General features: G+C 36.3%; 2 protein-coding genes across 2 annotated transcripts; one reads left to right on the forward strand and one right to left on the reverse strand.

Annotated features, from left to right (window-relative positions):
* Positions 1-5,389: 5,389 nt before the first annotated feature.
* Positions 5,390-6,745, reverse strand: LOC141703046 (uncharacterized). Its single transcript, XM_074506660.1, has 4 exons — positions 6,664-6,745; positions 6,258-6,499; positions 5,944-6,173; positions 5,390-5,765 (listed from the first exon to the last, which is right to left on the reverse strand). Exons 1-4 carry the CDS (start codon positions 6,743-6,745, stop codon positions 5,390-5,392), a joined length of 930 nt encoding a protein of 309 aa, XP_074362761.1.
* Positions 6,746-8,300: 1,555 nt separating this feature from the next.
* Positions 8,301-14,197, forward strand: LOC141703047 (uncharacterized). Its single transcript, XM_074506662.1, has 6 exons — positions 8,301-8,707; positions 9,063-9,157; positions 10,406-11,163; positions 12,841-12,970; positions 13,453-13,835; positions 13,922-14,197. The coding sequence occupies exons 1-6, from the start codon at positions 8,407-8,409 to the stop codon at positions 14,034-14,036; spliced, it is 1,782 nt and encodes a 593-aa protein (XP_074362763.1). The 5' UTR covers positions 8,301-8,406; the 3' UTR covers positions 14,037-14,197.
* Positions 14,198-14,558: the final 361 nt, after the last annotated feature.

Consider the following 14,558-nt stretch of genomic DNA (forward strand, 5'->3'; position numbering starts at 1 on the left):
GAGCCATCTGAAGAATTTGGAGTGAATTCTAATGATGATGACTCTAATTCTTTGAATGAGAGCATGAACTTAGGGGGAGTAGCAGGCCTAAGTTCTGTTCCTGATCTTCCTGAATGGGCATGGGCAAAAGCCTCAACACCAAGAGAGTTTAGTGTCACTTTGATTAGACAAGTCATGACAATTCAGCAGGCCCTTCAGGAGACTACAGATGCTGGTACCAAGGCAATTCTTCAAGCTCATCTGGAATCTCTGCATCTCTTGCAGTTGCAGCATTTCCAACAAAATCTAAGTGTGGATGAGCTCAAACAGGATATTGCTGATCTGAAATCCTATAATGCTGAGAAGCTGGATTCAGTCATACCTTATGGTACTATGCAAGATTTGTTGGGGAGACTGAGGAAAGAATCTGGTGCTGCTAAGAGACTGGCCAGATTGGAAAACAGGGTTCAAATCATTGAAGATTCTATGGTCACAATTCTTCAGAATCAACAAACTCAAACAAATCTACTCATGCAGCTGGCCAATGCACAAGGCTTGACTCCTACCCTTGATGATAACAAAAAGGGGGAGGATAAAGGGAAAGGGGAAGGAGAGCCATCAACAATAGTTCAAATTTCTCAAGTGCTAGTTCCTGTCATCACCACTTCTCCAATTATTCAACTCAAAAGAAAGCTTGATGGAATTGATCTAATCCAGATAGCAGCAGCTGAATTGCAAGTCAAAGAGCAAAGGAAGAAGATTGATGAAAAGATGCAACAAACATTTGGTTCTACAACTTCTCAATCACAATCTGTGAAGCACAGCACAAAAGTGGAATCAATTATTATGGAACTCAAGCCAGTAGGGAGGAATAAGGTTGGAGAGACTTCTTCCAAGGATTTGAAACCTATGGTCCTCAAGCCCAATAACAGATCCAATAAGGACTTTACAAAGAATCCTCTAAAAGAAGTGGATTTTCCTCTTCCAAAGGCTGATGAGGACAAGCTTTTGGGTAGAAGTATCTCATATCTCAAAGAGACCATGGATGTGGCTGTAAGGAGAAATATGGCTATTATCTTCAGAGAGGGAAAGAGCATATGTGTGATGCAAGGACATCCCAAATTCTCAATAGCTAAGAGGGAAGAAACCAGAAGGTTAAAGGAAGAAGCCAAACAGCTAAAGGCTGACAAAAGAGCACAAGCAAAGCTTGAAAAATAGCTAAAGTCAAGTCAGGCTGAAGAACAGAAAGAAATTGAAGACAAAAGTGAAGATGAAGCTATGGGGGACGGTTGGTACTGAGATGGAGGAAAGAAGTAAGGGAAGAGAAGAATGGCAGAAAGGGAACAGAAAGAAGGTCAATGCAAAGAGAAAAATGGTAGATAAGACTGAAGAAACCCAATCAATATCCAAACCACTACCCTCTATTCCTGAACCCATTGTGCCTGACCCCTTCATGAACATTCATGGTGAAACAATCATTCCCAAGGAGGAACCAATTGATTGGGACACCATCAAATTGCCCACCTTCCTAACCTCTTCTCCACCATCAAAGAAGCAGAAAAGAAGAATCAAATCAACACCCTCTAGAGCCTCAATCAAATTCACACAGAAGCCTAAAACTAAACCTCAAGCCTCTAAAGATGATTATGTTCACATCTGTGACATAAAAGAATTTTCAGACATTGAACTTTATCTGGATGAGCTGGAGGAAGTAAGGGGAATAGCTGCCTACAGACAGCTACCAGAAAGACTAGTGTTCAAATACAAAGGAGATGGGGAAAGAACCTGGCCTCTTTACAGAATTCTGAATGAAGGCTACTCTACCTTGATTAGAGTCTACTCAGCCATACAAAGGGATTCTGGCTTTACCAGGACTGCCAAGATTGAGATTCTCAACAAGATTGCCAACATAAGGAAAACTTGGAGGGAGCCCAATGCTTTGCCTAGAACTTTACTCATTCAAGAAAGAGGAATTACAATTCACAAATCACCTCATTGGTTGATGGAGTTCAGAGACAACAAAGGAGTCAGAAGATTTTTTAGAATTGAAGATCAGCTCAAGATTGCCAGTAATGAAACTCTCAAGGATATGCAATCTAAGTTGGACATCAATGAAGAAGATGAAGCTGAATTCTACAGACAACTTCAACTTCAAATAGAGGAGAATGACAGGAGGCTAGGAAAGAAAACAAGGGATCAAAGGAAAAGGAAGTAATCTGCTCAGGCTAAAGGAGCACCCTTGGAAATAATGTAACTCTTCAATTCCATCTCAGCATACACATTTTTGTAGCACTTTTGAATTTCTGCTTTATTACAGTTAATATATTTGTCAAGTGTTTTGTTATCATCAAGCTAAACCCAAATTTATGCCTACAGTTCTAGTAGACATAAATAGGGGGAGATTGTTAAGAATATGTGCATTAGTTTGATGATAAGTTAAACAAAATACTTAAGTAGAAATCTAGTGTTTGTAGCCTCAACGGATAAGACCATCTTGGCTATCCGTTGAAGGATTAGCTTTACTTAGCAATAAGTTTAGTATTGTAGCACATTTCATTCTCTGGATTCAAGTTGTAATTCTTAGATGTTGTAGGAAAGTATCAGTCATGTTGACTACTAGTGGATATGCAAATAGGAGGGCTAATTGTAAATATTTCATGCCTTGTAATTCTGTATAAGTGAAGAAGTATCAACTGATATTGAAGATCTTCAACGGATAAGAAACAAAGCTTCAACGGATGTCTCTAATGCTTCAACGGATAATATCCATCAACGGATAAGTGCTTCAACGGATAAAGACTTCAACTGATAATGCATCAACGGATAAAGCTTCAACGGATAAAGCCTCAACGGATAAGGCATCAACGGATGAAAGCTTCAACGGATGCTTAGTTCATTAGCAGTTGATAGTGACGATTCACAAGCTGACAGAGGCACATGGGTTGACAGAGACAAACTGGAATGTGGAAGCCTCTAGGAGGAATCAAGAAAATGCAGCATTTCCATTCTGATGCAAACAAGGAAGTATTCAAAGATTCACAGATTATCCTAGATTGCATTGGATAGAGAAATGAAGAAGAAACATGTGAAGAATCCTTTCAATTGTATTTTACAGTTTTGTCTTCACTTGTAAACTTGGTGTTATATAAACCAAGTAGCAGCTAGTAATTAGATAAGAATTTTCCTGAGCTGTTTAGAAATATCAAGAGAGAAAATCATCTAGTTTGTACTAGGAAGCAGCTGTGATTTAATTCTTTGAATCACAGATTTTCTAAAATAACACATCTTTGGTGGAACAACAAATCCACCAGAAAAGTTTTTAAGTTCTTTGTGTTCTTTAAATTTGTGTTTGAATATATATCTGTCTGCATCAGCTTCAAGCAATTCACACACATTTGTTCACTTAAACACTTAGCCTTAGAAACTGCTCAAAACTTGAAAAAGTTTTGAGATTTACATTCAACCCCCCTTCTGTAAATCTCATTGTTAGTCCACTGGTAAAAACAGTTATACAAAACCTCAAACATGTAATGAAATTTTAGGGTTCTTGAGAGAAAAGAGTCATAACTATATAATTCCATATTATTCCTCTAATTCATTTTAGGCGTAGCATATTGAAGATCGAAATCCCCATGGCAACAAGCTCTGGAAGATCATCACAAGTATCGACGAGTGAGTATCTTTGTTATTGTGGGAGAAATGCCAAAATGTATACTTCTTGGTCATTGAATAATCCTGGGAGAAGATTTCATACTTGTTGTCAACCACGAGTAAGCAACATGTACTAGTTAAATCTGTGCAAATTATATTCTAATTTTCAGATTCTAATCAAATGTTTAAAAGTGCAGGAAATAAGATGTAACTATTTTCAATGGTATGATGTTGAAACTGAAGGAAGGCATGGTGGTGTTATCACCCACTTGAATAATAAGAGAATTTTTCAAGATGAAAAGATTTCACTCCTTGAAGAAAGAATTACAATGCTAGAAGAGAAACTAGCAGCCAGTGAAGAGAAGAAGAGAAGTTTGGAGCAAAACAATGCCAAGATTGGGAAGGTCTACTTGATTGTTACAGTATTGTTAGTGGCTCTAGCAAAACTAATATAATTTGTTCATGTATGTTTCAACTGATGAATTTTGAAGAAATGTTATATTTCAATAGATGAAGGACAATGTTATATTTATGTAGCAATTAAAAGAACAAAACTGATCCATACACTGATCATGAAATAGGTCATTCATTAAAACCATAATTAGAGTCATTATATTGGTTTACAGTCGAAAGTTATAACATTACAACCTAAAAAAGCGATCCCACAATGCTTAAGACCTAGTCACAGAGTTCGCAAAACAACATTACATCCCAAAAGTAGCACAAAATAGTTTTTAAACCATCTCAAGTTATCAAGTTTAACTGCTAATGCAAAATTAAAAGTTTAAAACATATAAACTAGTCATCCCCTAGATCACCGGACTGTCTACTGTATTCTTGAAGTTGAATTTGGTTTTCATCCAAAGTCTATTGCTCCTCCTTACTTGTGATTCTTCTTCAAAGTCATCTCCAATTTGCTCATCTTCAGTCTCTTGTTCATCCTCTTAATGCTCTGCAACTTGCTCAATAACAGGGTCTTTTCCTTTAACAATGTCTGATTGTGTCTGAGGAAATGGTGGAGTGTCCGCTGAGGGAGTTCCATTTGGAATACGACTGGCTTCACTAAAACCAGGAGTTGGCATAAAAAGCTTCCCAAACCCCAAACAATAAGCTTTTTCTTAAAGTTAGGAATGATTTCTACTTCCATCCAATGTGGCATGTATTTTTCCTCGTCTTCACTCTGACTTTCCTCAATGGCTTTTTCCTTATCAGATGTGGCTTTCTGCTTCCCTTTGATGTTGGAAACATGAGTGCTTTTAGCAACTGCAGAAATGATTGATTTTGCTCTGTCCTGGGAAGATGGTTCTCTAATAACAATGCCAGGCATTGCCCTCCCCCTCCTCCTCACTAGCAATTTCCTTGTCCTATTAAATGGCCTTGTAGTAGGCACATCTCTCCTTGAAGTAGACTCTGCACTCTCTTTTGGTCCCTCATTTTTATTTTCAGTAACATTTTCATTTTCAACAATATTTTCATTCTCTTTTGGTCCCTCTTTTGGCACTTGTAGATCTGGACATCTAGGTTTTTTATGGCCAGCCTTCCTACAGTTACTGCAGTGCATCTTCTTACCAGTTGACATCTTCTGCAACCCTTATGCAGTCACAGTCACTTCCTTGCTTTTACTCCCACTACCTCCCTCCCAGTCTTCCCTCCTTCAGAGCTTTTTTGGCCTCCCCCTTAATTTTTTTGGCATGTCAGGTGGCAACATAGGTGCCTTATCAGTCATCTCCCATAAGTTCTCACCCCTCAGTGCTGGTAATTAAAATGAGTAGGTCTTCAGATACATTTCTCTTGTGTAGTAATGAGAAACATAAGCCAGTGGTTGGTGTCTTCTGTCATGTATTGCAGCAACAACATGGGGACATGGGATGCATGTTAGTTCCCATGCTCTGCAATTACAAGTCTTGGCATCTAGGTTAACTGTGACAGACTTAGTACAATATCTCACCATGTATTTGCTCTCTCCATCCCATGTAGCTTGCCATTTTCTAGATAACTTAACAGCCGCATCAAGCTTAGCCTTAAACCTTGGACAAATTACTTGGTCACTGGAGCACATTTGTTCCCTATTAATTCTGATTCTTCTCATGATCTTGAAATGGATATCTGGGATCATAGTGAGAAGTGGCATGAACCTATTTACAAGCAATGACAAGACTAATTAAAACAATAATCTACAATTAAAACATTAATAATTAAAAGTATAAGTTGAGATTACAAGTACCTCTCATTAATAATTCATTTATTGAAACATTCAGACATGTTATTTTCAACATTGTCAGCAAATGAGTTTTTTATAAGAATGCCTTGGACCAACTATTGGGATCAAGCCTGTCCAACTCCTCATATGCCTTCTTAGAAATTCTGAGAAGCAGCTTCATTGCCTTGTGAAATAAGGCTGGATATGATGCACATGCAGCAGTCCAGAAATAGTGTTTAACTGTGCCTTGAGGAAACTTCTTCTTGAAGTTGTTGTACAAGTGCCTTGTGCACAGTCTATGCTCTGCCCTTGATAGCAATTCTTTCATAGCATTTATTAAACCCTAAAAATTAAGAAAAAGAAATACATAAGTCACATACACATTATGGCAATCTTGACAACAACTAATTAAGATATGTTTGTTTACCTTCTGTTGATCACTGATAATTGTGAATTCTTGATCATTTCTAAGCTCGAGATCATCCCTCAATAAACCTAGAAACCACTTCCAACTCTCGGTATTTTCATATTCTACTACAGCAAATGCCACTGGGTACATATTATTATTAGCATCCCTCCCCACATCACTTAATAACCGTCCACCACATACATGTTTTAGAATAAACCATCTAGACCTATGATCGGCCTGCATCCCAACTTCCACCCTTGCTTCAATGGATAGTAGCAAATATGAATTCTTTGGAACTTTTTAACATCATCATCAATCACCCTGCTAACCCTGATATCCACAGTGTTTTTTGGATGATTTTTCAGTATCTCATACCCAAAATCCCATACTTTGGAGTAATGGTCTTTTAAAGTTTTAAAAATACCAGCTAGAGCAGCATGTCTAGCCCTAGAGCATTTGGTCCTTGCAACCTCAATCTCAATGTCTTGTCTAAATATCTCTTGCATTTCCTTTATCTTTCATTGAGAATTTTTCCTTATTCTCCCCCCATAAGCTTCTGTTAAGTAAGTCACAGTCACTAGCCTATTGTGATTTGGTGCAAATATGATCAGGTAAGCATGTCTTGATTTGGACAGTCTCTGAATCTTCTAGTCTGCTGCACCATAGATAAAAGGTACACCCATCTTCACATCCAACCCGTGCCTTTCTCTTATCATTTGTTATGAAATAAATAGCTCTCATTTCTTTAATACCATATTCTCTCACAACCTTCCTAAAAGCATCTATAGATTGAAATTTCAGCCCAACTTTAAACTTGACAATGTCTTCCTTCTCCGGGTTAAACACCTTTGCTTTCTTCTTTCTTTTGTTACCAGGGGGATCCCAACATAACCCAAATATGTTTTCATCTTCACTTGATGAATCATCAGACCTTAACTCATCACTAGCATACACATTCTCATCATACTCACTCTCATCACTATGAACTGCTATTTTTCTTCTTTGTACTCTACGAGCAATGAGCTCTTTATCACTTTCCTCCTCACTACCTACCTCATAATTAATATCTTCACTGTCTCCGCCACTTGACCATTCACCAATATCATCTTCCAACACATCATCTTCAACATTTTCCTTATCACTACCATCTGTTTCTACAACATCCTTACCACTACCACCTGTTTCTACAACATCCTTACCACTACCACCTGTTTCTACAACATCCTTACAAGCCAATTGCGCATTATTCCCCGGATGATCAATAAACACATTCATTTTCTTAAATGGCCTAGAAATCCTAATCAACTCCCTAATTGAATCATCATCATACAAGAATCTGATGCCCTTACTATAATTAAACTTGTCGACATAATCTTCAAAATCAAGAATTGAAAGATGATAAGTGTCAACATCATTAATGATATCAACCTTTCCCCTAACATAATTAACATTAGATTTGAAGGACTCAGGGGTAAATGAGCCATGATGGTGTAGATGAATTGAAATCCAAGAACTCATTACTATCTAAAAACGAAACAACGATTACAAAACAAAATAGAACACAAATGAAACATAAACAACACGAATCGAAGAGGATTAAACAATTTTTTGAAAAATATGATTATGACACAAACCCCACTTTGCATGACACACAAAACCCCTTAAGATGAAAGTAAAACATATGAAATAAAAGTGTTAAATGTTTACCGATTATTTTATTGAGTGTACGATTGCAGAATCCTGTGAGAAATCACTGTCTCCGATCAAATCGCAAGAGGGGTTTTCAGAAATTAGGGTTGTCGCCTCTTCCCGCTTTAGCAAATTAACATTCTGATTTTCATCTGATTTTCTTTTTTATATTAGGTATGTCTATGCCTACATGGCATGTCCAATCATCGCCAATTGACTACATGTTAGCAAACTAACGGTTTCATTATTAATTACCGTTAAATTTGTCTACTTATATCTTTTACTCTTAGGGATTGATTAATTTAACGTAATTAGTAACTACCTATTTGAGTTCATTGTCAAATGAACGCAATTAGTCGTCTGACTGATATTTAATCCATAAATTCATAGACTCAATTTCAAAGCCCCTCTGTGGTCAAACGACTCGAAACAAAGAACACGCACTAAACACATACAGTGCGAGTGTGTGAGACAAGCTATGGATTTTCTGGGCGACGACGGCAAAGGCTACGAGCTAGCTCGTAAACTCGAAATTCACGGCGTGTGGCGACAGTGGCTGGGCGATTCGATATACACAGCCTTTGTTAATAATTTAAGCTCACAATCTAATTGGAACAATTTTATGAAAACTGATGCTTCTAAAACTAGGTCTCAAATTGAGCTTCAGCTCAGAGCTCGTGCTCTTCTCTTCGATAAAGCCTCCATTTCTCTCTACATCAACTCCAATCACTCTTCCATATCGTCAGCTGCATCACTGGTTTCCAAGCTTAATCCTAATTGTATGTGTATTTAGATGTTTATGTGTTGATTTTTCAACTGCTTGTTTCTTTTAATATTCAAGCTGCTCTCTCTCTCTCTCTCTCTCTCTCTCCCTCCCTCCCTCTCTCTCTCTCTACCTCTCTCCCCCTCTCTCTCACCCCTCTCTGTGTGTAATTATTACCAAGCTAAATTCTAATTGTATGTATGTATATAATGTTGATGTAATGTTGATTATTTACTTGATTGTTGTATTGATTTGTTACATATATGTGTGTGGAGAAACTGGGTACATTAATTTTTAGGTTATATGATGTAGAGGTTGATGTGGTCTCACTAATGTGGTTTATTTACTTGATCTATTGACTTTTTTTTCAGATTTAAAGTTACATGGCGATGATATTTACTTTACTCTCGAGAATTCTTCTCCACAGCGCGAAGGAGTTCTTGCAACTAATACTGCATCTTTAAAGGTTATATGAAGTTTTATTTCCTTTCAATTTATCGGTGTAAGAAATGTATGTTTACTGTTGCAGAGTTTGATTATTGTAGTTTTTTTACAAACTGAAAAAACTGAGGTTGTGTTTACCTCTTTTGTGGGTGTGTTATGGTCAATTATAGAAATTTAAATGCTCATGCACACAAGGTCACTAGCCATGATTTAAAAGTTTATAGATAAAAGAGTTGAAACTTATTGCGTTGATATGGCTGCTTCTTGCTTGAAATTTAAGCTTACAGTGGAACTATTAAACTTTTTACGAGGGTTATTAACAATCTGACAGTTAAAGTTTGTCACTTTGAACACAGTAAATTTTCATATATCTGCACCAATTTTTTTTTCCATTCGTACACGACACATCATCCATTTTTTTGAAATTGGTTTTGATATACCCGTCACCGAATTTCGGCTAAATTGACCGGAAAATGTGTTCAAGCAGGTCCCAATTATGTAATTTGTCATGTTAAAGCTTATATCAATTGAAACAATCATAAGAAGGGTTTATTTTTCATATCCCATCTTTTTAAACTCAAATCTTTTACCATACCAGAAGCTAACATAATCAATGTCAAAACCCAAATAGAGGCTAAAAGATTATTGTAGGATAGCACCTTCGAATGTAGATGAGTGTAATATCTAGTATCTATTGATGAGTGCAGTTAAATATTTAGAGCTGGGTTTCCAAGAATTAATGAAAATATTGAAAAGAAAACAGAAGGTGAATATAGAGAAAGGTGGAACTTATGAAAATCCTGACCAATAGAGAGAAGATTAATTTGCCAATTCATCTGGAATACATAAAACCGCATTGGAATGTTGTAATTATAACTTACAGATGGTCGATTAGAATTTTGGTAAAATGTGGTTATCTTTTCAGTTTCAGATGACACTTTGTTCAGTGCAACTTGCCTGAGACTTTTTACTTTTTATTCCCCTATATATATTCTTAGATGAAAAGATCAACTCCCTTTAACCCTCATTTTAATATTATTGACTTCAGTAGAGTGTAATATAAAATATACGTGTATAGTGTATCATAAGCCTCAGGAGACATCTGTTGAGGATGTTGTGACTTTAAAGTTGTCTTTAATGCTACGCTACGGTCATTATTTTCAAGCGTAATATTTCCGTGCTTCCAGTTGAACTTCTCGGATTGTTTTTCTGGATTTGTAGTTTTGACTTTATAATTGTAGGTTGCTGATATTAGATAGTTTGTTTATAGGCTCATTCTAAAGCATCTTTTGGTACTGGGGCAAGATACGGGGCGTCAGAGACCGAGAATATGTCTCAAAAATTTCCAGAATCATGGTACAGTCAGTTTTTTGATAAATACAGAGCCAGCAAACTTTATAGGCTGTCATTTGGTGACAGAGACACAGACAAGCGTACACCTGAGCAGATGTCTGCATATCTTAATGTTGCTGAGAAGCATAAGAAAAGACGTGTAGTTTTTAAGGATGATCAAAATGCAGCCTTCGGAAATACTGTATTTGAAGTATCGAACTTGAGGTCAAACTCTGTTATAGATGATTTAGGGACAACTGACGATGAGAACTTGTTTTTTCCTGAAACAATGTTTACAGTGAACTGTGTCCCTGATAGTGTACTCCCTCCTAGCACTGGAGTCGAAGATAACAAGAAAGTAGATCTTAATGGAATTCTTGATACCTTACCCCAAATCAAAACCAAGAGCCCTATTATGATCGAGAGGCTTGGTATCAGGCCAGAAAACCTTAGCATGGACAAGAAAAATCTCGGCAAAGAGCAAGCGCTGGAAATGTCGAAGAAAGTGATAGCTCATACACTTAAAAATGTGGGTTTCGAAAGTGCTTCTGAGGAATCAGTGGAAGTCCTCTCTCAATTAATGAGCGGTCATATATGCAAATTAGGGCGTATTTTGAAAGTCCTTTCTGATAATTACAGGAAGCAGTACTCTGCTGTGGAGCTAATCAAGATGTTTCTACAAACCACAGGACATAGGTGAGTGGATTTCTTTTGTATCAGATGCTTAATTTGTTTTATCTTTCTCTTTTAAATATTAAGAATTAGTGTACATATTAACTTTTGAAAATTTAACATAATATAAGATGTATTTTCATTGGTATTATGTGAATATAATATGCTGTGCAGTAAAGAAATTTGCAATGCATGAATATTATTGCAGGTTATATTCTATGACATACTGGAACCTTGTCATTCCGATGTTCATTATGATTATTCTAGAAAAAAAGAAGGAACAATTCTTGTATTAATTTTTTTAAGTATGCAATTCAAACAAATTATTAGTTAAACCACTTGAATCTTACTTCAATCATGATACTTAGGTTTACATCATCTCCTAATGGTTCTGTTACTGAAAAGAAGAATGATGATTTGAAGTAGTTACCTTTTTATGTTTGAAGTGAAATGGTTTATGTTGTCATATTTGAGAAAAAATGACAATAATACCTACCGACTTTTTATAGCTATTCTACAAGAATAACCTAATCCAAATTGGAGATCAATTATACCAATTAATGCTCTGTCTTGGTAAGCGTACTTGCTTTTAGTTTTTACCACCACCGTTAGAGAAAGCTAATTTGAAGAAAATGAAAAAGGCAGATGCATGCCTCTCTCTTCAAAGTCACAATATATGCATAGTAATTTACGCACAGGCCTTTGGCTATCTCTTTGTTCATCGTTCTTGAATTGTTTGGAGCGTTTATATTCAGAACAGGGATACGCGTATTTGCATGTACGGGAGTCAAATTAATGGGGAGATACCCAGTTTGAAAGCGCTTATATGAAAGATAAGCAGTCAGAGAATGTGTATATTTACCCAGACTGAGAAAGTGTATCTTAGTTTAAAAAAATTAAATAAATCAAGACAAGCTGCCTAGTCTGAGAGAGCGTTTATGGGATTACCCCGTCTGAGAAAGCGTATCTTGCTGATATTTTTGGCCACATGTTTGTAATCTGGTATTCTCATGGGCGGCTTCAAAATTTTTGGTATTTATGGCCTTCAATGTTCCACATCTTACCTTGTGTTACACAGTAATGTAGAATATGTATAGGCATATTGTTTTCTTTGTTCTCTCATTTCTATAGAGGGTGTCGGGGTGACCCAATATAAGTGCTTATTTGGAGAAGAATTTCTATCTTTAAATTGTGGGTCCTTATATGCTCTTGGGACCCTTGACCCCATCAAATAGGGCGGAACTGTTAATTAAATGAGCTAACAAACATCACTAGTTTATAAAATTTAGTAATCTAGTACCAGAAAAACAACCCTGGGTTTCGGAAACTGTAGAGCATGCATTGACAAGTCCTACAATATAAAGATATCTTTTACTATTGTTTGTAGCTTGTTCATGACATTATATTGGTCAATCTTTTCGATAGACATGTGCTTCTCTTATCTGTAGTTGATGAGAAACTCACAATAGTCTTAATAATAACCCATTTGATTGAAAGATCTTGTAGCTCTAATTTGTTGCCATCCTTCCTGTATTGAATCATCATCTATTTATTTTGATCATTTTTTTTGCTCGTAGGGTCCCAAGATTATATATTTTTGCTTTTGTTTACGTATTGAATTTTGTGGAAACAAATTGGGTTTTAAATTTCATGATATTTATTGTTCTAGTAATTTAAACTGACAATTTTATTACATCACAGTAATTTTGGGGCTTTAGCACAAGTTGTGAAGGATAATAGCAGGAATTATGCACAACAAACTCAGCAACTTCAGAATCTCCAGTCACAAATGCAGTTACAACAACAGGCTTTTATTCGTCAGCCGCAACAGGTATTTGATATATTCTATTTCCCCTTACGTTTGATGTATTCAGTTGTTTATCCCTAAAATCTAGGCATATGGTTTCTGAAGCTCTTATAAGAATCTAAATTAGTTGAATTGGTGAATAATCATGTTTAGTCTAATTACATGTTAATCATGCCCTTCAGTTCCTTTGGATGTTCAAAAGGGAGCCAGACTTCTCGTTACCTTGTTTGTGGTTACCGTCTACCTTGTAGGTCTGGCCGGTTTAGAGAGGTTGGGGGTTTAGAGACGTTTATCTGACTGTGTTTCTTGAGCTGTGATTCGAAAGATCACCGAAGCTCAGATTCTTGTATTAATTTCATTGCACATCTTTTAGATCTTTAGAAGCTCAATTTTTTTGTTAATTCTGTTGAACATCCTTTTAAATCTTTCTCTTCGCCTTTTTTATATTGCAATTGTTATGATGATGCAATTTTGGCAATAGACAAGTGATTTTGTTGAATCTACAGATGGCTAGGGAATTACATCCCCAGTTGCAGCACATGGTTCAGTCCCAAAATTTGACACTTCAGCAACAACAACAGTTGATGCGGAGGCGCCAGCCACCTACATCACAACGTCCTATCATGAATGTGAACATGGGTTTTAATAATTCAAATATGGATAAAGAAAGACCAATGTTGCAAGTCAAGATTGAAAACACCGCTGATTTTCCGGTTGATAATACTTTCACCACCATGAATTCAAGACATTCGCAAATGCAATATCGGCAGCAACAAATGACTGCCATGTCTGCCTTACAAGCTCAAGCTCAAGCCCAAGCCGGAAATCAATTTAGGTCCCTGGCTTCCCTTCAAGTTCCTCCTCAAATGCAGATGCAAGCACAAACTCAGTAAGGATTAAAGAATCAATTTAATGTTTTAGTTTGTTGAAATTTATACCCTTGTTACGTTCTGAAGTTACCTTTTGTGCATGCAGAAGCTTGGGCATGGTTAGGGCCCCCCCAGTGAAGGTTGAAGGCTTTTCAGAATTGATGGGTGGAGATGCTTCACTGAAGCATGATGAAAACAAGCTGACCTCCCCTTCGAAATAAGTAGTGGAATGCTTGATTTAACATGTAAGATTATAGAAGTTCTTATGACATCCTGGTAATACCAATCTCATGTTATTGTTCATGTAGTATAGTACCAAGTACAAGTACAGTAAAACCTCAATAAATTAATATAGTTGGGACTGGAGAATTCTATTAATTTAGAGAGGTATTAATTAATCGATAAATTAATAATTATTAATTTATAGAGAATTTTCGGTAGCAAACAAAATTAACTTTTGATTAAATTTTTATTCACATAAATTTAAATAAAATGAATTGTACAATTTATATTTTATACTTAATTCAATTAATTCAATGTATATGAATTTAGAAAGTCAATGTAATGTATAATATATTATGGATGTTAATAACTTCTTAGATTATCCGGGTGAAAATGAATCATGTTCCGAGATCCAGAGTATAGAAGAGATTGAAACACCATCCTTGAAAATAGTGTTGAAGATGATCTTGAAGACGATACAACACCGTTGGAGCCGGTTACACGTAAAGAAGCACTCAAGG

The sequence above is a fragment of the Apium graveolens genome, unplaced genomic scaffold (genome assembly GCF_009905375.1).
Source record: "Apium graveolens cultivar Ventura unplaced genomic scaffold, ASM990537v1 ctg6117, whole genome shotgun sequence".
NCBI lineage: Eukaryota > Viridiplantae > Streptophyta > Magnoliopsida > Apiales > Apiaceae > Apium > Apium graveolens.

Coding starts and splice junctions, on each gene's coding strand:
- LOC141703046 (XM_074506660.1), bottom strand. CDS start 6,745: ATGCAAGAGATATTTAGACAAGACATTGAGATTGAGGTTGCAAGGACC. Junction 6,174..6,257: donor TTATCAGTGATCAACAGAAG/GTAAACAAACAT, acceptor CTTAATTTTTAG/GGTTTAATAAATGCTATGAA. Junction 5,766..5,943: donor AGGCTTGATCCCAATAGTTG/GTCCAAGGCATT, acceptor GCTTGTAAATAG/GTTCATGCCACTTCTCACTA.
- LOC141703047 (XM_074506662.1), top strand. CDS start 8,407: ATGGATTTTCTGGGCGACGACGGCAAAGGCTACGAGCTAGCTCGTAAA. Junction 8,708..9,062: donor TTCCAAGCTTAATCCTAATT/GTATGTGTATTT, acceptor CTTTTTTTTCAG/ATTTAAAGTTACATGGCGAT. Junction 11,164..12,840: donor CTACAAACCACAGGACATAG/GTGAGTGGATTT, acceptor ATTACATCACAG/TAATTTTGGGGCTTTAGCAC.